The following is a 26,494-nucleotide window of genomic DNA, read 5'->3' as shown; positions in this document are numbered from 1 at the left end:
AGAGACAGAGATAGTCAATGGGGTCCCTTCCAACTCTTAAGAGTCTATGACTGATGATCCATCGATCCCTTAGAGTCTCTTCCAACTAGGATTCTACGATAGACAGACATTGTATTTCTTTCATTTTAAGACACGCGCTCCCCCCATATAAACATTTCTAAAAATGGGGTGTGTCTTGCAACGATGGTGCATTCAAATGGAAGAAATACTAAATACTAAAAATCCAGGGAGCAGAGCATGGTACCGTCAGAGTTGCTTTATTGTAGAGTTGCAAGCAGCCGGTCAAGCAGGCTACAAAGGAATAAATAAAAGGGACGAGGAATGCAGCAATTTTGATTTCGCATCATTAGAAAGCCTGTCGTCGTCCGAGGCGCTTCACTGCCCTCCGTTCATCATTCAAATAAAAACCAGACATGAGACCACATATTCCATCATTTAAATAAAAAAGAAAACCCCACCCCTATTGTCCTAGGTCGACTATTTTCACCTTTGGCAAAGAGAGGGAACAAAAAGTCAAATACACCCATTGAGGCCTCCACTACAAATTAAAAAAAAAAAACGTAGAAAAAGGGGTATAAGTCATATCATACAGTAACAAAACGCAAACTGGGCTGCGTACTTCAGTCTGTCCCAAAATACTTCTGTCCAAAATGCGTGGGAGCGACAGGGTGGACCTCTGTGGTGAGGATCGTGATGTCGGGGAATTCCTGGATGATTGATTTGGCACCTTGAAAAGAAAGAAGAAGGAGGGGGGAAAGTCCAGGTAAGCTTCAATAGTGACCAGAGTCATCCTGTCCATTAATTATTATTACATTTATTATTTTACTCTATTATTGTTACTAGCCGTCCCCTGCCATGCATTGCTGTGGCCCACGTGGGGGTTTTGTGTGGGAGGTTTGGCCCAATTCTATCATTGGTGGGGTTGAGAATGCTCTGATTGTAGGTGAACTATAAATCCCAGCAACTACAACTCCCAAATGTCAAGATTCTATTTTTCCCAAACTCCACCAGTGTTCACATTTGGGCATATTGAGTATTCGTGTAGAGTTTGGTGCAGATCCATCATTGTTTGAGTCCACAGTGCTCTCTGGAAGTAGGTGAACTACAACTCTAAAAACAAATGACACTGCCCATGAAACCCTTCCAGTATTTTCTGTTGGTCATGGGAGAACTGTGTGCCAAGTTTGGTTCAATTCCATTGTTGGTGGGGTTCAGAATGCTCTTTGAGTGTAAGTGAACTATAAATCCCAGCAACTACAACACCCAAATGTCAAGGTCTCTTTCCCTTAAACTCCATCTGTGTTCATATTTGGGCATATGGAATATTCGTGCCAAGTTTGGTGCAGATCCATCATTGTTTGAGTCCACATTGCTCTCTGGAAGTAGGTGAACTACAACTCCAAAATCAAAGGACACTGCCCACCAAACCCTCTCAGTATTTTCTGTGGGTCATGGGAGAACTGTGTGCCAAGTTTGGTTCAATTCCATCGTTGGTGGAGTTCAGAATGCTCTGATTGTAGGTGAACTATAAATCCCAGCAACTACAACTCCCAAATGTCAAGATTCTATTTTTCCCAAACTCCACCAGTGTACACATTTGGGCATATTGAGTATTCGTGTAGAGTTTGGTCCAGATCCATCATTGTTTGAGTCCACAGTGCTCTCTGGAAGTAGGTGAACTACAACTCCAAAACCAAAGGACACTACCCATGAAACCCTTCCAGTATTTTCTGTTGGTCATGGGAGAACTGTGTGCCAAGTTTGGTTCAATTCCATCATTGGTGGAGTTCAGAATGCTCTTTGAGTGTAAGTGAACTATAAATCCCAGCAACTACAACTCCCAAATGACAAAATTAATTTTTTGAGTGAAGGACATACATTGGGTTGCTAGGTGCCTTGTGTCCAAATTTGATGTCAATTCGTAAAGTGGTTTTTGAGTGCTGTTAATCCCACAAACGAACATTACATTTTTATTTATATAGATTACATTTACATTATTATTTTGAATGATTCATGGGAGAGAGTTGTCTCAGTCAGGTCAACGTTGGAATTTGACCATGGTCTTGCTTCCAAGTGCTCTTAGTTTCATGTATCAAGTTTTTGCCAAGCTTTAGAACTGTCTACTTTCAACGCCAACTTCCAAGAAACCTTATGATCAATGGTGAATTAAGTCTATTTGCCTTTGGACCAGGCATGGGAAAACTCCGGCCGTCCAGGTGTTTTGGACATCAACTCCCACAATTCCTAACATAATGGAATTTTATTTATTTCATATCAAAAGCATTCCATAGATTAGTAAAAAAATGATAAAAAATAGAAGTTGTGCAGGTGGCTAAATATATTTTGACCAAAAACAGGCAAGAGCAACGGCATTGTCTGTAGCATCCAACAATTACTCCTCTGTACATGAGGCAGAGCAATAATAATAATAAGGGCAAAATAATAAATGTAATAATAATAGAGTAAAATAATGTAAATGTCATAACAACAATAGAGTAAAATAATACATGTAATAATAATAGTAAAATAAATGTAATAATAATAGAATAAATAATAAATAAATAAAAATAATAAAAATAATGTAAATGTAATAACAGTAATAATAAAGTAAAATAATAAATGTAATAATAATTGTATAGTAATAAATGTAATAATAATAGAATAAAACAATAAATGTAATAATAATAAATGTAATAATAATGATAATAGAATAAAACAATAAATGTAATAATAATAAATGTAATAATAATAATAGAATAAAACAATAAATGTAATAATAGAGTAAATAATAAATGAAATAAAAATAATAAAAATAATATAAATGTAATAACAGTAATAATAAAGTAAAATAATAAATGCAATAATAATTGTATAGTAATAAATGTAATAATAAGAGAATAAAACAATAAATGTAATAATAATAAATGTAACAATATAATGTAAATGTAATAACAGTAATAATAAAGTAAAATAATAAATGCAATAATAATTGTATAGTAATAAATGTAATAATAAGAGAATAAAACAATAAATGTAATAATAATAAATGTAACAATAACGATAGAATAAAACAATAAATGTAAGAAAATAATAGAGTAAAATAATAAATGTAATAAAATATTAATAGGGTAAAATAATAAATGCAATAATAATAGTATAGTAATAAATGTAATAATAATAGAATAAAACAATAAATGTAATTATAATAAATGTAATAATAATAATAGAATAAAACAATGTAATAATAATAATAGAATAAAAAATAAATATAATAGAATAGAATATAGTAAAATGCAATAATAATAGTATAGTAATAAATGTAATAATAGAATAAAACATTAAATGTAAGAAAATAATAGAGTAAAATAATAAATGTAATAAAATATTAATAGAGTAAAATAATGAAAAGATAATAATAAAAATAGAGGAAAATAATAACTGTAATAACAACAATAATAAAGTAAAATAATAAATGCAATAATAATTGTATAGTAATAAATGTAATAATAGAATAAAATAATAAATGTAATAATAATAAATTTAATAATAATAGAATAAAACAATAAATGCAATATAATAGAATATAATAAAAACGTAATAACAATAGTATAGTAATTAATGTAATAATAATAGAATAAAACAATAAATGTAATAATAGTATAGTAATAAATGTAATAATAGAATAAAACATTACATGTAAGAAAATAATAGAGTAAAATAATAAATGTAATAACTATAATAATAAAGTAAAATAATAAATGCAATAATAATAGTATAGTAATAAATGTAATAATAACAGAATAAAACAATAAATGTAATTATAATAAATGTAATAATAATAATAATAGAATAAAACAATGTAATAATAATAATACAATAAAACGATAAATGTAATGTAATAGAATATAATAAAATGTAATAATAATAGTATAGTAATAAATGTAATACTAATAGAATAAAACATTAAATGTAAGAAAATAATAGAGTAAAATAATGAAAATATAATAATAAAAATAGAGTAAAATAATGTAATAACAATAATAAAGTAAAATAATAAATGCAATAATAATTGTATAGTAATAAATGTAATACTAATAGAATAAAACATTAAATGTAAGAAAATAATAGAGTAAAATAATAAATATAATAAAACATTAATAGAGTAAAATAATGAAAATATAATAATAAAAATAGAGTAAAATAATAAATGTCATAATAATAACAACAACAGAGTAAAATAATAAATAACTTTGTATCAAGAATAAGCCGAGGGGGGCTTTTTCAGCCTAAAAAAGGCACTGAAAAACCTGGCTTATATTCGAGTACATATGGTAAATCTCCCTGATTTTTGAGGCCAGACCTGGATCCATCGGAGCTCTGCTTTGTATGAATCCATTGCGGACTTAAATGGCTTTTCAAGTGACAAACCCATTCATTCGACTGACTCATCTGGTTCCCAATGTGTGTATAATTATACTGCTTGTCTCCTCCGAGCAGTGGATCCACCCAGCCGTCAAGGCAAAACATCCCTGGGTTGCATCCAGGCTGAGTCATGCGCCGCCTGAACCCACACAATGCACACATCCAGATATGACTAAGACACGAACGTATGACATTCTCTGTGGTACAAAGTTCATGGAAAGTTCCAAAGGCAGTAGAGCAGCCTTTTCCAGATGCACGAGCTGAAAGCAACAGCTCTGTCCCTTCACTTTCCTCCCAAAATGAGGAAGTTGTCTGTTTGGCCTCAGTGGAAGAGAGGCCTCAGTGAGAGAGAGGTCTCAGTGGGAGAGAGGCCTCAGTGGGAGAGAGGCCTCAGTGAGAGAGAGGTCTCAGTGGGAGAGAGGCCTCAGTGGGAGAGAGGCCTCAGTGGGAGAGAGGCCTCAGTGGGAGAGAGGTCTCAGTGGGAGAGAGGCCTCAGTGGGAGAGAGGCCTCAGTGGGAGAGAGGTCTCAGTGGGAGAGAGGCCTCAGTGGGAGAGAGGCCTCAGTGGGAGAGAGGCCTCAGTGGGAGAGAGGTCTCAGTGGGAGAGAGGCCTCAGTGGGAGAGAGGCCTCAGCGGGAGAGGCCTCAGTGGGAGAGAGGCCTCAGTGGGAGAGAGGCCTCAGTGAGAGAGAGGTCTCAGTGGGAGAGAGGCCTCAGTGGGAGAGAGGCCTCAGTGGGAGAGAGGTCTCAGTGGGAGAGAGGCCTCAGTGGGAGAGAGGCCTCAGTGGGAGAGAGGTCTCAGAGGCCTCAGTGGGAGAGAGGCCTCAGTGGGAGAGAGGCTTCAGTGGGAGAGAGGCCTCAGTGGGAGAGAGGTCTCAGTGGGAGAGAGGCCTCAGTGGGAGAGAGGCTTCAGTGGGAGAGAGGCCTCAGTGGGAGAGAGGCCTCCGTGGGAGAGAGGCCTCAGTGGAAGAGAGGCCTCAGTGGGAGAGAGGCCTCAGTGGGAGAGAGGCCTCAGTGGGATAGAGGCCTCAGTGGAAGAGAGGCCTCAGCAGGAGAGAGGCCTCGAGGCCTCAGTGGGAGAGAGGCCTCAGTGGGAGAGAGGGCTCAGTGGGAGAGAGGCCTCAGTGGGAGAGAGGCCTCAGTGGAAGAGAGGCCTCAGTGGGAGAGAGGCCTCAGTGGGAGAGAGGCCTCAGTGGAAGAGAGGCCTCAGTGGGAGAGAGGCCTCAGTGGGAGAGAGGCCTCAGTGGAAGAGAGGCCTCAGTGGAAGAGAGGCCTCAGTGGAAGAGAGGCCTCAGCGGGAGAGAGGCCTCAGCGGGAGAGAGGCCTCAGTGGGGGAGAGGCCTCAGTGGGAGAGAGGCCTCAGTGGAAGAGAGGCCTCAGTGGGAGAGAGGCCTCAGTGGAAGAGAGGCCTCAGTGGGAGAGAGGCCTCAGTGGGAGAGAGGCCTCAGTGGGAGAGAGGCCTCAGTGGGAGAGAGGCCTCAGTGGGAGAGAGGCCTCAGTGGGAGAGAGGCCTCAGTGGAAGAGAGGCCTCAGTGGGATAGAGGCCTCAGTGGGAGAGGGGCCTCAGTGGAAGAGAGGCCTCAGTGGGAGAGAGGCCTCAGTGGGAGAGAGGCCTCAGTGGAAGAGAGGCCTCAGTGGGAGAGAGGCCTCAGTGGGAGAGAGGCCTCAGTGGAAGAGAGGCCTCAGCGGGAGAGAGGCCTCAGTGGGAGAGAGGCCTCAGTGGAAGAGAGGCCTCAGTGGGAGAGAGGCCTCAGTGGAAGAGAGGCCTCAGTGGGATAGAGGCCTCAGTGGGATAGAGGCCTCAGTGGAAGAGAGGCCTCAGTGGGAGAGAGGCCTCAGTGGGAGAGAGGCCTCAGTGGAAGAGAGGCCTCAGTGGAAGAGAGGCCTCAGTGGAAGAGAGGCCTCAGTGGGAGAGAGGCCTCAGTGGGAGAGAGGCCTCAGTGGAAGAGAAGCCTCAGTGGGATAGAGGCCTCAGTGGGAGAGGGGCCTCAGTGGAAGAGAGGCCTCAGTGGGAGAGAGGCCTCAGCAGGAGAGAGGCCTCAGTGGGAGAGCCCACTGAGACCTCACCTGGAATATTGTGTCCAATTCTGGGCACCACAATTCAAGAGAGATATTGACAAGCTAGAATGTTTTCAGAGGAGGGCGACTCAAATGATCAAGGGTCTGGAGAACAAGCCCTATGAGGAGCGGCTTAAGGAGCTGGGCATGTTTAGCCTGAAGAAGAGAAGGCTGAGAGGAAATATGAGAGCCATGTATAAATATGTGAGAGGAAGCCACAGGGAAGAAGGAGCAAGCTTGTTTTCTGCTTCCCTGGAGACTAGGACGCAATGGAACAATGGCTTCAAACTACAAGAGAGGAGATTCCATCTGAACATTAGGAAGAACTTCCTGACTGTGAGAGCCGTTCAGCAGTGGAACTCTCTGCCCCGGAGTGTGGTGGAGGCTCCTTCTTTGGAAGCTTTTAAACAGAGGCTGGATGGCCATCTGTCAGGGGTGATTTGAATGCAATATTCCTGCTTCTTGGCAGAATGGGGTTGGACTGGATGGCCCAGGAGGTCTCTTCCAACTCTTTGATTCTATGATTCTATGAGAGAGGCCTCAGTGGGGGGGAGGCCTCAGTGGGGGGGAGGCCTCAGTGGGGGAGAGGCCTCAGTGGGAGAGAGGCCTCAGTGGGAGAGAGGCCTCAGTGGAAGAGAGGCCTCAGTGAGAGAGAGGCCTCAGTGGGAGAGAGGCCTCAGTGGAAGAGAGGCCTCAGTGGGATAGAGGCCTCAGTGGGAGAGAGGCCTCAGTCTGAGGTAGGCCTGGTGTGAGAAGATTTAGTAAGAGAAGCCCCAGGTTGAAGGCCTTGTGTATAAAGCTCCAGCGTGAAGGCTGCTGTGTATTAAGCTACTGTGTGAAGCTTCTGTGTAAGTTCGTTGTGAGAGTGAAGCTGTTTATCTGCATGGGAAAGAAGCCCAGCATGGAAGCAAAGAAGGAAGTATAAAGACCTTTATTCGTGTTATAGAAAACTTGTTCTTAACTAACTGGCAGAAATCAAGCCAGCCGTGGAATTAGGAGAACACATTGAAGGACTATTCAATGTCCTTCATGTCCTTAGCCAGGAAACACAGGCTTGTTGGGGTTCAGCCTGCGTGTGAACCTGAACCTGATTCTCTGATTGCTGAACCTGAACCTGATTCTGTGATTGTATTTCCTGATGCTACTGAAAATGTATTTCTCCCTGATGGTAATGAAAATGTTGATGGTCAGTGGCTTGGAAAGTGAAACTACACATTCTGATGAGAATGTTGCAGAGCCAAGCGGTGATAGCTCTTCAGAGGAGCTAACAGAGGAGAAAAGGACAGATTTGGAAAAACAGGAGTGAATTGCAGAGTCTGTAAAGGTCAAGCAGATTAAGGGAAAAGGAAACACAGGCTTCAAAGCTTGGGGGCGTGTCACGAAACAGTTTCTTCAGTTTTAAGTGCCTCTCGCCGGGTAGTCTCGTTAGATCAGGCATCGTTTAGACTGAGGCATTACCTTGGCAGATTTCCCTGTTTCCTGTGGCCTACATCCCAAGAGGCTTCTAGTGCTCCAAGTACGGTTAGTGGATTGCTAACAGGTTCCAGGTTTTTACAGTGTTGCTTTTGGATTTTGATCTAATTCATGGATATTCCTGACTGCTGAATTTTACTGTGGCTTTTTGATTTTGCATTTTCCTCTATTTTGTAACCATTTTTCATCAATAAAAAGGGATTGTTTTTTCCCACAGTCAAGTGTGGTGGATGGTTATCTTATGGTCTCGTTTCCTGCTCTGGGTTGCAACACGGCTCACTCAAGGGTCAACATCACACCAAGTCAACAACCACCTAAAACCATCATGCCTTATTATTATTATTATTATTATTATTATTACTAGCTGTACCCGCCACGCGTTGCTGTAGCCAACCTTCCCTCCCTCTTTCTCTCCTCCCTTCCCTCTTTCCTTCCTTTCCTCTTTTTCTTTCCCTTTCTCTCTTCTTTCTTCCATCTCTACCTGTTTCTTTCCTCCCTTTCTTTGCTCTTTGCATACATCCTTCCTTCCCTCCTTCCCTATCTTTCCTTCCTTCTCTCCTTCCTTCCCTATCTTTTTCCTTTCACTCTTTTATTTCCTCCTCTCCTTCCTTGCTTCTCTATCTTTCTTTCTTTCCTTCTTTCCCTCCTTCCTTCCTTCCCTCTTTCCCTCCTTCTATCGTTACTTCTTGACTTCCATTTAATATTGTATTTATATCTTACATAGAAAGAAGGAAAGGAAGGAAGGAGGGACAGGAAGGAAGGAAAGAAGGAAAAAGGAAGGGAGAGAGGGAAAGAAGGGAAGGAAGGAAAAGGAAGAAGGAGGGACAGGGAGGAGAAGGAAGAAAGGAAGGAGGGAAAGAAAAGAGGGGGTGAAGAAAGGAGGAAGGGGAGGAAATGAAGGGGAAGGAAATGTAGAAAGGGAAAGAAGGAGGAAAGGGAGGGAGGGAGGAAGGAAAAGAAGGAAAGGAAAAAGGAAGGAGGGACAGGAAGGAAGGGAAGGAGGGAAAGAAGGAAAGGAAGGAGAAGGAAAGAAGAAAAGGAAAGGAAAGGGAGGAAAGAAGGGAAGGGAGGGAGAGAAGAAAGGTCCTTCATTCAAACACTGTGGACCTTCCACGCCTCCTCCTCTTCCCCTTCCCCTTCCTCCTCCTCCTCCTCCCCTTCTTCCTTGCGTGGAGCACTCCGTTGCTGCTGCTGGCACTTTCCAACAGGGAAAGGAGGAGGAGACTGCCCTCCTGACATAGGAGGGGAAGAGAAGGGGCTCCATGCGGCAAGCCTCCACCTTCACTCCACTCGCTTGTGTGTATGTGTGTGTGGCCGTGCACGTGCGCCTGGCTTTAACGGCCGGCTGTTTCCCCGCGAGGAGGAGGAGGAGGGGGCGTGGCCATGGGTCTCGGTAGACATGCAGTTTCCCCTTTGTGGACATGCAGTTTACAAGTCCTTTCTGTTTTCTGTTTTCGTTGGTTTTTTTTAGTGGAGAACATACATTGGGTTGTTAGGGACACAGTGTCCAAATTTGGTGTCAATTCCCCAGTGGTTTCTGAGTTCTGATGGTATCACAAACGAACATTACATTTTTATTTATATAGATGATGATGATGATGATGATGATTATTATTATGTATATCCCACTTTATCTCTCCCAAAGAAGACTCAAAGTGGCTGCCTTCCTCTATTCCACATTAAAGTAATCAGCAGTCAGATGGACCCCACACAACCAGTCAATGCTTCTCCTCTGGGTCTTATTGCACCCCGTTGTTTAACTCACCGTGGGGTGTAGAGAACAGGCTCAGCAGGATAATGACGTTTGGCTGGACTCCATGTTCTAGAAGAACCTTGACAGCCTCAATCACAGTGTTGCCAGTACCTGGAAGGGCCCCAGGGCAGCAAGGAGAGAAAAGGGAACAATATGTCAGAAATATTAAAAATTAACTAGGTATTTTTAATTATAAAAATGTGAGTCAAGCACTGAAAGGGTTAAATGGATGTAATGACTCTGCAAAAGCTGCAGTTCAATATAAGCAGATATGCCTGTAGCTTAGTACGCCTCAGTGTTAGTTGCCCTCAGTATGAAGAGGAGTCAGTCTGAGGTAAGCCTCAGTGTGAGAGAAGCTTCGGTATGAGGTAGGCCTCAGTGTGAGAGAGATTCCTCAGTATTAGTTTGCCTCAGTATGAGAACACCTCAATGTTAGCTGGCCTCAGTGGAAGAGAGGCCTCAGTGGGAGAGATTCCTCAGTATTAGTTTGCCTCAGTATGAGAACATCTCAATGTTTGCTGGCCTCAGTGGAAGAGAGGCCTCAGTGGGAGAAAGGCCTCACTCTGAGGTAGGCCTGGTGTGAGAAGATTCAGTAATAGAAGCCCCAGGTTGAAGGCCTTGTGTGTAAAGCTCCAGTGTGAAGGCTGCTGTGTATGAGGTAGGCCTCAGTGTGAGAGAGATTCCTCAGTATTAGTTTCCCTCAGCATGAGAACACCTCAATGTTTGCTGGCCTCAGTGGAAGAGAGGCCTCAGTCTGAGGTAGGCCTGGTGTGAGAAGATTCAGTAAGAGAAGCCCCAGGTTGAAGGCCTTGTGTGTAAAGCTCCAGCGTGAAGGCTGCTGTGTATTAAGCTACTGTGTGAAGCTTCTGTGTAAGTTCGTTGTGAGAAGAAGCTCTGTGAGAGTGAAGCTGTTTATTTGCATGAGAGAGAAACCCAGCATGGAAGCAAAGAAGGAAGTATAAAGAACCTTATTTGTGTTATAGAAAACTTGTTGTTGTAAATAGTGTAAACTATATTATTTTACTATATGCCAGAAATATTAAAAATTGACTAGGCCACCTCCCACCTGTTCGCCCATTGTCCAATCGCAGTGGAGGGCGGCAGGGAGGCTGGGGCGGGAAGTTTGAACTCTGCAGCTTTGAAAACTCTATATAAATGGCTGTATCAAACGTATTTCTTTATGCTTGCATGTGAATGATCACTACAATTGCATCCGCTTCAGCTGAATCACTAATAAACCTCAGTGCCACTTCTTCGCCCTGGCAAGAGTCTCATTTCAATTATTAATATTGTACAGGAGTTGATTATAAATTGTATGATTTTAACTGTATTTGTGTTTAGATTGGCTGCAGTAATGCTGGAGCGGCCTAAGTCAGAGGAGTCCTCCATGTGCGTTGCAGGAGAGAGGGAAGTGGGAGGAGCTTAGAGGGGAGAGTTTGAAAAAACGACAGTTAAAAATCAGTTAGGGTTTAGGTTTAGAGGAGTTAGGTTCAGAGGAGAGAGGAGTTAGGAGTTGGGAGAGAAGGAAAGGAAAGGTGGCGAAGTGACTTGTGAAGCAAAGCTTTGAGGCTTTGAAAAGCTGGGTTTGGCTATTGGAAGTATCTCAGGCTAGTGCAGCCGAATGGTGAAACCTAGCTGGTATTCTTTTAGTCTAAGGAGAGGCTAAAGAATAGTTTACTTAGTATTTGATCTAGGGAGGATCAAACAAGGGAAACATCCCTGTATTGAAATTTTGTCTGAAACAAGTGCTCTACGTCAGAAAGATACTGTGTTACTTGAAAGAATGAACTGTTAAAGTTACAAGTATTATTCCAAGTGCAACAAGGAAAAGTTACGTCTTGCAACCACACGCTGTGTACTTAATAAAATTGTTAACTTTTATTTGAAGATCGCCTCAGTTCCATCTATTCTGGGTATAAAGTGCCATTTCTCACAATATTACAACTTACCTCACGTGGTGGCAGAAACGCAGGGAAAAGTAACAAAATAAATCTACATTCTTCTCTCCAGTCACGCTACAGTATATACAGTGTAATTACTACTAAGTTATTACTTTCTTAATAAAGGAGGAAGTGCAATTAAACAGCCTCCCTTCTAACTTGATGGTAAATTTGGTTCCTAATCGGCAACCTCCATTGCAAATCGGCTAGTCCTTTTTAAAGTTGGGAACTGGAGTAAAATCTCCTGAATACTGGTTCCTTTCAAATTGGTGGCAACAATAAATCATCCCTCAGCTTCCCTGCTTCTTTTCAAATATCAATAAAATTGCTGGAATCAGGCTTCTCTGATGGCTCGCCAAGGTCATGGGCCCTCTTTGGTGCGGTCCTAGGGGTTTCTCTCACTGGGGAGACCCTCCTAAAGTCCGTATTGACTTCACTCACATGACTCAACTGATATTTATTTTCTGCCAGGCATACCTCCCCACCACTCCCCACCTGAAATATGGGATGTCCATCCACAATACTTTGCCAGCAAATGCACACAAAACCTTACATGTCACAAAGAAAGTCCTCAGGGCACTCACTTAGTATTGGGTACATGAGAAGAACTTTCCTCCTGTAGATGTCCGGTGGAAACTTTGCATAGTACACTTTGGCTCGCTGAGTCTCTTCATCGCTCTGAATGAGGATCTTCCCTATCCGGATGGATCGACAGCAGTCCCGCAAGCCTTGTTCCATTGCCTCGCCTTTGGTTCAGGTGGGAGAAAAGGATATAATGTATAATATATTGTATATACATATAATAGTTATAATATTATATTGTAATGCAATATATTACTACTAGGCCTGGATAACAACGCAAAAATTTGTTTCTAAAATCGATTTGTAATTGGGGTGTTTTCTTGTTTCGATATTTAAAATAATTACAAAATTTTCCAAAAAAAAGTTCGGTATTTACGAAATTTCGTAAATATTTACAAAACATTTTGTAAAGATGGCGCTCTTTTTTAAAAAATATTTTTAAATATTTTTTAAATTTAATTATTAATTTTGTAGAATAGGGAGGAGAAATTATTATTGAGGGAAGGCAGGCACTCACTCTGGCGGGCCCTCTCGCTCGCCGCTCGCTCTCTCGCTCGCCACTCGCCCTCTCGCTCGCCCTCGCCCTCTCGCTCGCCCTCTCGCTCGCCGCTCGCCCTCTCACTCTCCCCCTCGCTCGCCGCTCGCCCTCGCCCTCTCGCTCGCCCTCTCGCTTGCTCAGCCGGCGCCGAGAGAGGAGAGCTCCCAGCAAGCCAGACGGCCATCTTACGTATTTCCGAAATGGACGGAAATACAAAATTTTTTGGCGCCTGCCGTTTCGATATTTAAAAACACTTCCAGGTTTAAAAATAAGTTTTGTAATCGTTTCGTAATTCAAAAATTAACGAATTTTTTAACGAATTACGAATTAACGAAACGAATTGACCAGCCCTAATTACTACTACTACTACTAATAATAAACAATTATAATTATATATTTATATTACATGTAATATTACTAATAATATTACAATCTAATGGTATAGTACAATAGAGTAATATTTAATACTGATATTGTACTATGCTAATAACATATCATTGTATGTATATATATCTTGTAAGCTGCTCTGAGTCCCCTTTGGGGTGAGAAGGGCGACATAAATAAATTATTAATTATAATAAATTATTATTAATAATTTATAATAAATTATTATTAATAATTTATTAATAATAAATCAATAATTATATAAATAAAAATGTAATGTTTGTTTGTGGGATTAACAGAACTCAAAAACCACTGGACAAATTGGCACCAAATTTGGACACAAGACACCTAACAACCCAATGTATGTCCTTCACTCAAATTGTTTTGATTTTGTAATTTGGGAGTTGTGGTTCTTGGGATTTATAGTTCAGCTACAATCATAGACCATTCTGAACTCCACCAACGATGGAATTGAACCAAACGTGGCACACAGGACTCCTAAACACTAGAAGGGTTTGGTGGGCACTGACCTTAAGTTTGGGAGTTGTAGTTCAACTACATCACTGTGGACTCAAGCAATGATGGCTCTGGACCAAACTCTACACGAATACTCAATATGCCCAAATATGAACACTTGTGGAGTTTGGGGAAAATAGAATCTTGACATTTGGGAGTTGTAGTTGCTGGGATATATAGTTCACCCACAATCAAAGAACATTCTAAACCCCACCAACAATGGTATTGAACCAAACTTGGCACACAGTTCTCCCATGACCAACAGAAAATACTGGAAGGGTTTGGAGGGGAGTGTTCTTTGGTTTTGGAGTTGTAGTTCACCTACATTCAGAGAGCACTGTGCACTCAAACAATGATGGATCTGGACCAAACTCTACAGGAATACTCAATATGCCCAAATGTGAACACTGGTGGAGTTTGGGGAAAATAGAATCTTGACATTTGGGAGTTGTAGTTACTGGGATTTATAGTTCACCTAAAATCACAGAGCATTCTGAACCCAATCAACGATAGAATTGGGCCAAACCTCCCACAGAACCCCCATGCGGGCCACAGCAACGCGTGGCAGGGGATGGCCAGTAATATAATATATTGTATGTATATATATCTTGTAAGCCGCTCTGAGTCCCCTTCGGGATGAGAAGGGCGACATATAAATTTCGTAAATAAATTAAAAAAATACAAATAACTAAAAGTCATACACCAAAGAATGGCACATTCCCAAAGACTTCCAGATCAAAAGGATCTGCCCTTCCTAGAGGCAACCCTTCCTGGTTCAAAGTGAAAGAGCAAAGAATGGGGATGGCAAATATAGAGACAGCATATTGTTAGTTCCCCCTTGCCGCCCCAATAAGAGGTTTTCCAAAATATAATTAAGCCAGGGAGCGTTTCTTTGTGGACATACTCTGATTCTACCCAATGGGAAAAAGTAATTTTAAAGCACCTACCACTTCTCATGATGCTGACTCCGCAGTTTCCCTTTTCAAATTTCACCCCTTCGTACTTGTACCCTGTCGGGAGACAACACAGAAACATATTTCGGTTTCCTTTCCGGAATGGGTCTTGGGGTCATTGCTTAGAGTGGCTCAGCTCCTTCCTGGAAGATCAGAACCAGATGCTGATGCTGGAGGACATCTGCTCAGAACCCTGGCCACTGACCTGTTGAGTCCCATGAGGTTCTATTCTTTCCCCCATGCTCTTCAACATGTACACTAGTGGTTCTCAACCAGATGTTTTGGCCTTCAACTCCCAGAAATTGTAACCGCTGGTAAACTGGCTGGGATTTCTGGGAATTGTAGGCCAAAACACCCAGGGAATGACAGGCTGAGAACCACTGATCTACATGAAACCGCTGGGCGAAGTCATCCAAAGTTTTGGAGTTGAGTGTCATCTCTACGAAGTTACATCCTTCAAATATCTAGGTGTAGTTTTCCAATCTAATGGTAGCAGAAGGTCTCATGGGGATCAAGTATCCAACACCGCGCAGGGGAGCTCAATGGCCATTCTTAAATATCTCAGGACAGGAGGGGCCCACTTCACATCGGCAGCGCTCAAGCTGTTTGAAGCCAAGTCATTAGCCCAACTCTTGTGTGGTGCTCAGCTGGGCCCCTTCCCCAGTTTTGCCCCATTAGAGCTGGTTCAGTCAACGTTTCTGAATAAAAACCATTTCCTATATTCCATAATAACCTAAGACCAACTTTAAAAAATGGAAGGAGGAGGAAAGACTGAAAAATCAAGACAGTGACTCCTGGGCCAAATTTCAGGGAAAGTGTTTGATGAAACTGCTCGCTGCTTTACGAGGTTGGCAGACATACACTTACTGTATATACTCGAGTATAAGCCTAGTTTTTCACCCCCGCTTTTTAGGCTGAAAAAGTTCCCCTTGGCTAATACCTGAGTCAAGGTTATTTATTATTTTACTTTGTTATTAGTATCATTTTATTACATGAATTATTTCAATATATTAATTATTATTATTATATTTACATTACTCTACTATTATTTTATTACATTTATTATTTTAATATAATTATTATTATTATTATTATTATATTTACATTACTCTACTATTATTTTATTACATTTATTATTTTACTCTATTTATGATTAATATTATTATTTATTTACTCTTTATTATTATTACATTTATTATTTTACTTTATTTTTATTGTTACTGCATTTATAATTTTACTCTGTTATCACTGTTATTACATTTCCATCATTTTATTTATTTATTTATTTATTTACAGCTTTTCTATTCCGCCCTTCTCCTCACCCCGCAGGGGACTCAGGGCGGATTACAGTGTACACATATATGGCAAACATTCAATGCCAATTTTGACATACAACATATACAGACATACACAGAGGCTATTTAACGTTTTCTGGCCGCCAGGGGAGCTGTCGCTTTCATCATCCATCTGCGACGCTGATGAAGCACTTCTGCATTCCCCGCATGCTTCCCCGCTGGAATGCTTTGCTGGAGTCTTCTTTATGGCCTCATAAATCAGTTAATGTAGCCTCCCCACACTTTTTAAGGTGGTACCTAATTTTCCTACTTGACAGATGCAACTGTCTTTCGGGTTGCAAAGGTCGACAACGGGCTACACAATTGGTTGGAAACCCACTCCAACCCGGGCTGGCTTCGAACTCATTAAGATCAGAGTGATCTTAATGCAGCCGCCACTCAGCCAGCTGCACCACACTCCCGGTGCTCTATTATTATTATCACCATCACCATCACCATCACCATCACCATCACCATCACCATCACCATCATCATCATCATCATCCTGACACAAAAACAAGATATATATGCTGGATTTCATTATTATTATTATTATTATTTTACTATCTTTATTATTATTGGAAGGATACATAAGCACATTTACACTGAAGATTAAAATAATGATTTAATCAGAGCTGGACAGTCTTATCTTAAATTACAGTGTATGTAAATATTCAAAAACATTTAACTTACCGATGCCTCAATTAATGTAATTTTATTGATATCTATTTTTATTTTGAAATTTATCAGTAATTCCTACATTTCTCACCCTTGGCTTATACTCGAGTCAATATGTTTTGCCTGTTTTTTGGTAAAATTAGGTGCCTCGGCTTATATTCGGGTCAGCTTATACTCGAGTATATACGGGTAATTTAATTGGCTCACACCTAACTCATACTATCTCCAGGAAGTAGCTTGTTCTGACAAAATAATACACATATGCTCCTATGAACAGATTTGACAGTGTTTGCTGCAGATCTCCTACAAGATATGATCCATTCTGGCCTTATGGCAAACCTTGTCCTGGAGGTGTGCTTCCTATTACCTGTTGGAGTGGTTACTGTGCATTCTGTATATGGCAGCTGGTTTAATCCCTCTTCGACCACAAGTCTGATCTGTAAGGAAGTACGAATCCAGATTAGGGAAGGAGAGAAGACCGGAAAAGCCAAGAACTCAATAAATAAATCTGCAGTTCTAAAAAAACATTAAGAGAAAGGCACCACTAAGATAGTGTTCAACATTTACACAAATGACCAGCCACTGCCAGAAGGGACAGAGAGCTTCATCTATGCTGATGATCGTGCCATTACTGCTCAAGCAGGGAGCTTTGAGATGGTAGAACAGAAGCTCTCCGAAGCTCTAGGTGCTCTTACTGCCTATTACAGGGAAAACCAGATGATCCTTAATCCATCTAAAACACAGACACGTGCTTTTCACCTTCAGAACAGACAAGCATCCCGAGCTCTGAGGATTATTACCTGGGAAGGAATCCCACTGGAGCATTGCAGCGCACCCAAATCCCTGGAGTCACTCTGGACCGTGCTCTGACCTACAAGAAGCACTGCCTGAACATCAAGCAAAAAGTGGGTGCTAGAGACAATATCATACGAAAGCGGACTGGCACAACCTGGGGATCACAACCAGACACAGTGAAGACATCTGCCCTTGCGCTGTGCTACTCTGTTGCTGAGTATGCATGCCCAGTGTGGAACAATTCTCACCACATTAAAACAGTGGATGTGGCTCTGAATGAGACATGCCACATTATCACAGGGTGTCTGCGCCCTACACCACTGGAGAAACTACACTGTCTAGCCAATATTGCACCACCTGACATCTGCTGGGAAGTAGCAGACAATAGTGAAAGGACCAAGGCAGTGACATCTCCAGCTCATCCCTTGTTTGGGTATCAGCCAGCACGTCAACGACTTAAATCAAGACATAGTTTTCTTAGATCTACAGAGACACTCGCTGGAACACCTCAGCAAGCGAGAGTCCAAAAGTGGCAGGCTCAAACCCAAAACCTCAATCTGTGGGTGATACCAGATGAGAGACTCCTCCCTGGGCACACAGAAGACTGGGTGACTTGGAAGGCGCTGAACAGACTGCGCTCTGGCACCACGAGATGCAGAGCCAACCTTCAGAAATGGGGCCACAAAGTGGAATCCACGACATGCGAGTGTGGAGAAGAGCAAACCACTGACCACCTGCTGCAATGCAACCTGAGCCCTGCCACACGCACAATGGAGGACCTCTTTGCGGCAACACCAGAGGCACTCCAAGGGGACAGATGCTGGTCAAAGGACATTTAATCAACTACCAAGTTTGCAAAATTTGTATTTTTTTTATCTGTTTGTTTGTTTTGTTCTATAAGAAATGTAATACAATGGTCTGGTTGCTGATGACACAATAAATAAATAAAACCACTAAGATTTCTCTTCAGACCTTCAGTATAATAATAATAATAGTAATACTTTATTTATACCCCGCCACCATCTCCCCAAAGGAGTGGCGTACATGAGGCCAAGCCCAACAACAACACATCAATAAAACAAAAAAGCAGTAAACAAAAAACAGTACAAATTAATATAAATCACATATAAACAATAACACACAAAGACTGAAAAACACATCTTAGCTGTCCCTTCCTTCCAGTGTAAAATTATACAAAAATAAGCCCAGTGGGGTTGAGTCTACCATCTGAAACAACAAAGTGCTCTTCCAGCAGTCACCGGCCAATCCCTCTCCAATGACAGAAATACAGCTTAATGGTGTCACATTAGAAAATGTTGACCATTTCCGCTCCCTTGGCAGCCACCTCTCCACAAAAGTCAACATCGACACCGAAATACAACACCGCCTGAGATCTGCGAGTGCAGCTTTTTTTCCAATGAAGCAGAGAGTGTTTGAGAACCGGGACATCCGTAGGGAAACCAAGGTGCTTGTTTACAAAGCTATTGTCCTCCCAGCCCTGCTATATGCCTGTGGACTGTTTACAGACATCACATGCAACTCCTGGAACGATTCCATCAGCGCTGCCTCTGGAAAATCCTGCAAATCTCTTGGGAAGACAAGCGGACAAATGTCAGCGTGCTGGAAGAAGCAAAGACCACCAGCATTGAAGCGATGGTCCTCCGCCACCAACTCTGCTGGACCGGCCACATTGTCCGGATGCCTGACCACCATCTCCCAAAGCAGTTGCTCTATTCTGAACTCAAGAACGGAAAATGGAATGCTGTTGGGCAGGAAAAGAGATTGAAAGATGGGCTCAAAGTGAACCTTAAAAACTCTGGCATAGACACTGAGAACTGGGAAGCCCTGGCCCTTGAGCGATCCAGCTGGAGGTCAGCTGTGACCAGCAGTGCTGTAGAATTTGAAAAGGCACGAATGGAGGGCGAAAGAGGAGAAACGTGCTAAGAGAAGCTAACTCTGACCAGGGCCGCCTTCCACCATGCCCTCACTGTGGGAGAAGCTGCAGATCAAGAATAGCGCTCCACAGTCACCTACGGTCCCACCGGCAGGACATCGAACTTGGAGGACCATTATCCTCGGACTACGAGGGATCGTCTAAGTAAGTAAGTTTGATAAGCGAGACTCTACTGTGGCAGAGACACTGAGAACTGGGAAGCCCTGGCCCTTGAGCGCTCCAGCTGGAGGTCAGCTGTGACCAGCAGTGCTGTAGAACTTGAAAAGGCACAAATGGAGGGTGCAAGAGAGAAACGTGCCAAGAGGAAGGCGTGTCAAACCAACCCTGACCGAGATCGCCTACCACCTGGAAACCAATGCCCTCACTGCGGGAGAAGATGCAGGTCAAGAATAGGGCTCCACAGCCACATCCGGACCCACCGCCAGGACATCGATCTTGGAAGACAATCTTACTCAGACAACGAGGGATCGCCTAAGTAAGTAAGTAAGTAGAGTCTGAAACAACTACAGATCATTCAACAGGAGATTAAATTATACAATGGAAAGGGTTAGGTCATAAATATGAAAATAATAATAATAATAATAATAATAATAATAGTCACTTACCAAGCGATCAGCAGAAAACACAAAGTCGCCTCTACTGGCTGTTCTGGAGAGAAAGACCAGAAGACATTTACTAATATGATCCAACCTGAAGTTAAATAAATGCATGCATTTTTATCACTTGCTAGGGATAGTGAAATCTATTTCCATAGATTTGCCATGTTTTGTTAAAAAAAATATTAGAGACCATGATCTTTGACCATTATTATTATTTTGACCAGGAAGATAAGAAATTCTCAGCTAAAGCGAAACCAATTTCTGAGCTCTAGAGACATAGCTAACGAGGAGATAAAAGTCCCAAGTAGAGGATCTGTAGTGAGATGAAGCATCATTTGGAATAAAGGAAGGATAGAAAAGAGGGAAGGAAGGAGAAGGAGAGGGAACGTAAGATGAAAGGATGGAAGGGAAGCAAGACGGGAGGGAGAGAGAGAGAAAGAGGGTGTTGATTGTGCCTTCCCTGCCTGGCAGAAGGGGGTTGGACTGGGTGGCCTTTGGAGTCTCCCCGAGTTATCATAGTCACTGATAATAATGACAATGATAATAATGGAGTCGCCATCAAACAGAGGCTGGTTGGCCATCTGTTGGGAGTGCTTAGGTGGTGTCCTCATGGCAGAAGGGAGTGGAATGGATGGCCTTGACAGTTCTCTTCGAATTATAATAATGGAAGTCGCCTTATATGGGGTGTGTCTTTAAACAGAGGCTGGCTGGCCATCTGTTGGGAGTGCTTAGGTGGTGTCTTCATGGCAGAAGGGGCTGGGCTGGATGGCCTTGAAGGCTCTCTTCCAATTTAGGATTCTATGCTAATCATCATCATGATCTTTGATCATAATAATAGGGGTCTTATAATGAGGCTGGCTGGCCATCTGTTGGGAGGGCTTGGATGGTGTCCTCATGGCAGAAGGGAGTGGAATGGATGGCCTTGACAGTTCTCTTCGAATTTAGGATTCTATGCTATTCATTATCAAGATCTTTGATAACAATAATGAGGGTTTTGAAGAAGAGGCTGAACTGGCCATCTGTGGGGAGGGCTTGAGTGGTGCTTTCCCTGACTGGCGGAAGGGGGTTGAACTGGATGGCCTTTGGGGTTTCCCCAAGTTATCATCATCACTGATAATAGTGGAGTCGCCTTATCTTGGGTGTGTCTTTAAACAGAGGTTGGCTGACCATCTGTTAGGAGTGCTTAGGTGGTGTCCTCATGGCAGAAGGGAGTGGGATGGATGGCCTTGGCAGTTCTCTTCGAATTTAGGATTCTGTGCTAATCATTATCATGATGTTTGACAATAATAATGGGGGTCTTATAATGTGGCTAGCTGGCCATCTGTTGGGAGGGCTTGGGTGGGGGCCTTGAAAGAGAGGCTGGCTGGCCATCTGTGGGGAGGGCTTGAGTGGTGTTTTCGCTGCCTGGCAGAAGGGGGTTGGGCTGGGAGGCCTTTGGAGTCTCTTTAAGTTATCATCACCATTGATAATAGGGACAATGATAATAATGGAGTCGCCTTCAAACAGAGGCTGGCTGGCCATCTGTTGGGAGTGCTTAGGTGGTGTCCTCATGGCAGAAGGGAGTGGGATGGATGGCCTTGGCGGGTCTCTTCGAATTTAGGATTCTATGCTAATCATCATCATCATGACATTTGATAATAATAATAATAATAATAATAATAATGTGGGTCTTGAAAGAGAGGCTGGCTGGCCATCTGTTAGGAGTGCTTAGGTGGTGTCCTCATGGCAGAAGGGAGTGGAATGGATGGCCTTGACTGGTCCCTTCAAATTTAAGGTTCTATGCTAATCATTATCATGATCTTTGATCATAATAATGGGGGTCTTATAATGAGGCTGGCTGACCATCTGTGGGGAGGGCTTGAGGGGTGCTTTCCCTGCCTGGCAGAAGGGGGTTGGGCTGGGTGGCCTTTGGAGTCTCTTTCAGTTATCCTCATCATTGATAATAATGACAATGATAATAATGGAGTGGCCTTCAAACGGGCTGGCTGGCCATCTGTTGGGAGTGCTTAGGTGGTGTCCTCATGGCAGAAGGGAGTGGAATGGATGGTCTTGACGGGTCTCTTCGAATTTAGGATTCTATGCTAATATCATCATGATATTTGATCATAATAATAATAATAATAATGGGGGTCTTGAAAGAGAGGCTGGCTGGCCATCTGTTGGGAGTGCTTAGGTGGTGTCCTCATGGCAAAAGGAAGTGGAATGGATGGCCTTGACGGGTCTCTTCGAATTCTGGATTCTATGCTAATCATCATCATGATCTTTGATAACAATAAGGAGGGTTTTGTAGGAGAGGCTGGCTGGCCATCTGTTGGGAGGGCTTGAGTGGGGGTCTTGAAAGAGAGGCTGGCTGGCCATCTGTTAGGAGTGCTTTGGTGGTGTCCTCATGGCAGAAGGGGGTTGGGCTGGATGGCCTTTGGGGTCTCCCCAAGTTATCATCATCACTGATAATAGTGGAGTCGCCTTATATTGGGTGTGTCTTTAAACAGAGGCTGGCTGGCCATCTGTTGGGCGTGTTTAGGTGGTGTCTTCATGGCAGAAGGGGCTGGCCTGGCTGGCCTTGAAGGCTCCTTTCGAATTTAGGATTCTATGCTAATCATTATCATGATCTTTGATAATAATAATAACAATAGGTTCTTGTGGGTTTCTTCGGGCTATATGGCCATGTTCTAGAGGCATTCTCTCCTGATGTTTCGCCTGCATCTATGGCAAGCATCCTCAGAGGTAGTGAGGTCTGTTGGAAGTAGGAAAATGGATTTATATATCTGTGGAATGACCGGGGTGGGACAAAGGACTCTTCTCTGCTGGAGCTAGGGGTGAATTTTTCAACTGACCACCTTCATTAGCATTTGAAGGCCTGCCTGAGCCTGGGAAAATCTCTTGCTGGGAAGTGTTAAGCTCGGGTGGTGTGGTGTGACTCACTTGTCCCGGATGATGGTCTGCAGTTCCCGGATCTGGTCGTTCATGGGCAGGAGCTTGAGCTGGGCGGGCGGGCCAGGCCGGGCCTGAGGCGCCGCCCCATTGCTCAGGCTGCCTGAGCTGCTGCTGCTGGCGGGGCTTCCGGCGTCGGCGAAGCGGAGCTGTCTGGTGGCGGCTCCCGCGGAGGCCGGCGGGTCGTGGCAGGGCATGGCCTCCATGCGCCGGCGCCGGCCACGCGCTCCCTTCTTCCCCCTCAGAGCGCCCGCCCGCCCCCATTGGCCGCCACGCCCCGCCAATCCCCGCCCGGCCAATCGCAGCCCCGCTCGCGCCCCACAAGGCCCGCCCCCCGCGCCTCGCCTCTCCCTCTCCGCCACACTCCGCCATCTGCGCCTGCGCGGCCCCCGGCGAAAAAGGCGCCTGTTTTGAACCTCGCCTTCCTGGAGCACCCGTCTCAGCGCCTCCCATTGGTTCTCCTACTCTGCCAATCACTTAGCGACCAATCACTTCCTTCACACTCCTCTATCATCCCGCCCCTTTTTTCTCCTCAAGAGTTACTCTCGGGACGCCCCTTTCCCCCTTACACAGCACAGCGCCTCCTATTGGTTGGCATAAGTGCCAATCGCAAGGCGGCCAATAAAAGTCCTCAAGAGGAACAGTAGGCCCGCCTCTTTATTGACGACTCAGAAGAGCCAATGAAACTGCTCAGCCTGCCCTTCCCCCCAGCCACTGTCTCTCCCATTGGATAGATGAGCCTGCCAATCTCAGAGCGGCCAATCACGCTCTCCGAAAGGCACCACCGTTTTTCCACAGGGCCTCTCATTGGATAAGACTCGACTGCCAATCTCAAGGCGGCCAATCGCACTCTTCAAAAGGCACCGCCGGTCCGTCCCTTTTTTCCACAGGACCTCCTATTGGATAAAACGACTGCCAATCTCAGAGCGGCCAATCACTCTCTTCAAAAGGCACCACCGGACCGTCCCTTTTTTCCACAGGACCTCCTATTGGATAAGACTCGACTGCCAATCTCAGAGCGGCCAATCGCGCTCTTCAAAAGTCACCTTTTTCCCATTGGATAAAACTCGACTGCCAATCTCAGAGCAGCCAATCACGCTCTTCAAAAGTCACCACCGGCTCGTCCCTTTTTCCCATTGGATAAAACTCTGCTGCCAACCTCGGAGCGGCCAATCGCACTCTTCAAGAGGCACCGTCAGCCCGCCCTCTTACACAGCAGCAGTGCCTCCCATTGGTTAGTCAGAGGAGCTAGTGAAAGTGCTCAGACGGCACCATCGGCCCGCCTCCTTTTTTTCCCCATAGACGCAACACCTCCCATTGGTTTGCTACGCCTGCCAATCTCGGAGCGACCAATCAAAATACTCAAAAGGGATTGTAGATCAGCCCCTTTCCCCTCCTCCCCAGAGCCACAGCGCCTCCCATTGGATGGCCTCGGCTGCCAATCTCAGAGCGGCCAATCAAAACTCCCACTCTATGGAAGTGACAGGGGAAGCATGGGACTGGGCCGCACTGTGTACAGATGACGTCACGCTTGCGTCCATCCACTTCCGTCCCCGATTGAGTCCTCCTTGCTCCCACAATGCCTTGAGCTTCCTGTTCCGCCTGGCCGGCCAAGATGGCGCCGGTGTTGCTCCTGAGGAGAGCTCCTCCGCCGAGGCTGCTTCTCCTCGTCCTCCGCGCCGGGCCCAAGCAGCAGGTAAGGCTGGCTTCACTCCTGCCAGGACAGCTACTCCCTTTGGGAGGAAAGGGAAGGCGCGGAGCTGTTGCTTTTGGCTCCTCCATCTGGGAAAAGGCTTCTTCACTACTTTGGGAACTTCCCATCAACTTTGTACTGCAGGGAAGGTCTTGAGGCCCTTCCTGCATTGGAGAGGGATTGGCTGGTGACTCCTGGAAGAGCAGTTTGGTTTTGAGAGGCCAAACTTCTCCTATGCTTCTGCGAAGGTGTTTAGAGTGGCTTGTAGGCCTTCTGAATGTGCACAGATGACGTTGTCATCAGTATATTGGAGTTCTATAACAGATGTTACGTTATGTTAGGCGATCCCTCGTTGGACGAGTAAGATGGTCTTCCATCATGGGTTTCCCTGTGGGTCCGTATGTGGCTGTGGAGCCCTATTCTTGCTCTGCATCTTCTCCCGCAGTGAAGGCATCGGTTTCCAGGTGGAAGGCGGTCCCGGTCGGGGTTGGCTTCACGCGCCTTCCTCTTGGCACATTTCTCTCTTTCACCCTCCACTCGTGCCTCCTCGAATTCTGCAGCACTGCTGGTCACAGCTGACCTCCAGCTGGAGCGCTCAAGGGCCAGGGCTTCCCAGTTCTCAGTGTCTATGCCAGAGTTTTTAAGGTTGGCTTTGAGCCCATCTTTAAATCTCTTTTCCTGTCCACCAACGTTCCGTTTTCCATTCTTAAGTTCGGAGTAGAGCAACTGCTTTGGGAGACGGTGGTCAGGCATCCGGACAACGTGGCTGGTCCAGTGGAGTTGATGGTGGAGGAGCATCACTTCAATGCTGGTGGTCTTTGCTTCTTCCAGCACACTGATGTTTGTCCGCTTGTCTTCCCAGGAGATTTGCAGGATTTTCCGGAGGCAGCGCTGATGGAATCATTCCAGGAGTTGCATGTGACGTCTGTAGACAGTCCACGTTTCACAGGCATAGAGCAGGGTTGGGAGGACAATAGCTTTATAGACAAGCACCTTGGTATCCCTACGGATGTCCCGGTCCTCAAACACTCTCTGCTTCATTTGGGAAAATGCTGCACTTGCAGAGCTCAGGCGGTGTTGTATTTCGGCGTCGATGTTGACTTTGGTGGAGAGGTGGCTGTTATTATGACCTTGGTTATGGTTTTCAGTCTGCTGCTCGACTTCTCGCGAGAATTCTGATGAGATGCCACATAACCCCAATCTTACAGCAGGTTGAGGGTGAATCCAGCAAAGACGGAGATCCTATGGCTGGGCCAACCGGGCAGTGGGGATATCCAGCTGCCTACCCTGGATGGCAAGGCGTTAAGCCCGTCATCATTGGTCAAGAGTCTGGGAGTCCTTTTGGACCCTCTGCTGACGTCTCCACCGTGAGCAGAACCGCCTTCTTTCTTTCACCTGCGGCAGGCTAGACGGCTGGCCCCCTCCCTGTCCAGGGACGACCTCGCTACGGTGATCCAGGCCATCTCAAGGCTGGACTACTGTAACACCCTCTACATTGGCCTTCCTCTGTCGGTGATCCGGAAGCTCAAGTTGGTACAAAATGCAGCTGCTCAGCTTCTTGCGGGAATTCCGATGAGATGCCACATCACCCCAATCTTCCTGCAGCTGCATTGGTTACCAATTGAGCACCGGATCACTTTCAAAGGGATGGTACTCACCTTTAGGGCCTTGCATGGTCTGGGGCCGATGTACCTGAGGGACCGCCTCACCCCCTGCCAACCCCAGAGATCCCTCCGTTCTGAGGACCAAGATGTATTGGAAATTCCCAGTGTCAAGACCTTGCATCTAACAGCAACCAGACGCAGAGCCTTTACAGCAGTGGCACCATCGCTCTGGAATACTCTGCCACCTGAAGGGACTTATCAGCTTTCCGCAGGGCATGCAAGACATACC

General features: G+C 44.4%; 2 protein-coding genes across 2 annotated transcripts in view; one reads left to right on the top strand and one right to left on the bottom strand.

The window, feature by feature from the left end:
* Positions 1 to 241: 241 nt before the first annotated feature.
* On the bottom strand, positions 242 to 23,163 carry UPRT (uracil phosphoribosyltransferase homolog). The gene is made up of 7 exons (XM_067471683.1): positions 22,900 to 23,163; positions 19,984 to 20,026; positions 16,997 to 17,066; positions 14,612 to 14,674; positions 12,229 to 12,390; positions 9,717 to 9,815; positions 242 to 727 (listed from the first exon to the last, which is right to left on the bottom strand). Exons 1-7 carry the CDS (start codon positions 23,112 to 23,114, stop codon positions 621 to 623), a joined length of 759 nt encoding a protein of 252 aa, XP_067327784.1. The 5' UTR covers positions 23,115 to 23,163; the 3' UTR covers positions 242 to 620.
* Positions 23,164 to 24,487: 1,324 nt separating this feature from the next.
* The window catches only part of ABCB7 (ATP binding cassette subfamily B member 7), a 130,465-nt gene continuing 128,458 nt past the window's right edge, over positions 24,488 to 26,494 (top strand). The window contains exon 1 of the mRNA XM_067471682.1: positions 24,488 to 24,604. Within this exon, the coding sequence (XP_067327783.1) occupies positions 24,524 to 24,604 (81 nt within the window). The 5' untranslated portion in view covers positions 24,488 to 24,523. The remainder of the gene's footprint in view (positions 24,605 to 26,494) is intronic.

This window comes from Anolis sagrei, chromosome 10 (genome assembly GCF_037176765.1).
Source record: "Anolis sagrei isolate rAnoSag1 chromosome 10, rAnoSag1.mat, whole genome shotgun sequence".
NCBI lineage: Eukaryota > Metazoa > Chordata > Lepidosauria > Squamata > Dactyloidae > Anolis > Anolis sagrei.
This window is presented reverse-complemented; position numbering and strand designations above follow the sequence as displayed.

Bases quoted from the DNA above. Each gene is read 5' to 3' on its own strand.
- UPRT (XM_067471683.1), bottom strand. From the start codon at position 23,114: ATGGAGGCCATGCCCTGCCACGACCCGCCGGCCTCCGCGGGAGCCGCC. The intron at 14,675-16,996 runs GTAATAGGAAGC...GTCTCCCGACAG, and splicing joins CACAGTAACCACTCCAACAG to GGTACAAGTACGAAGGGGTG. The intron at 728-9,716 runs GTGAGTTAAACA...TTTCTTTTCAAG, and splicing joins CCTGTTCTCTACACCCCACG to GTGCCAAATCAATCATCCAG.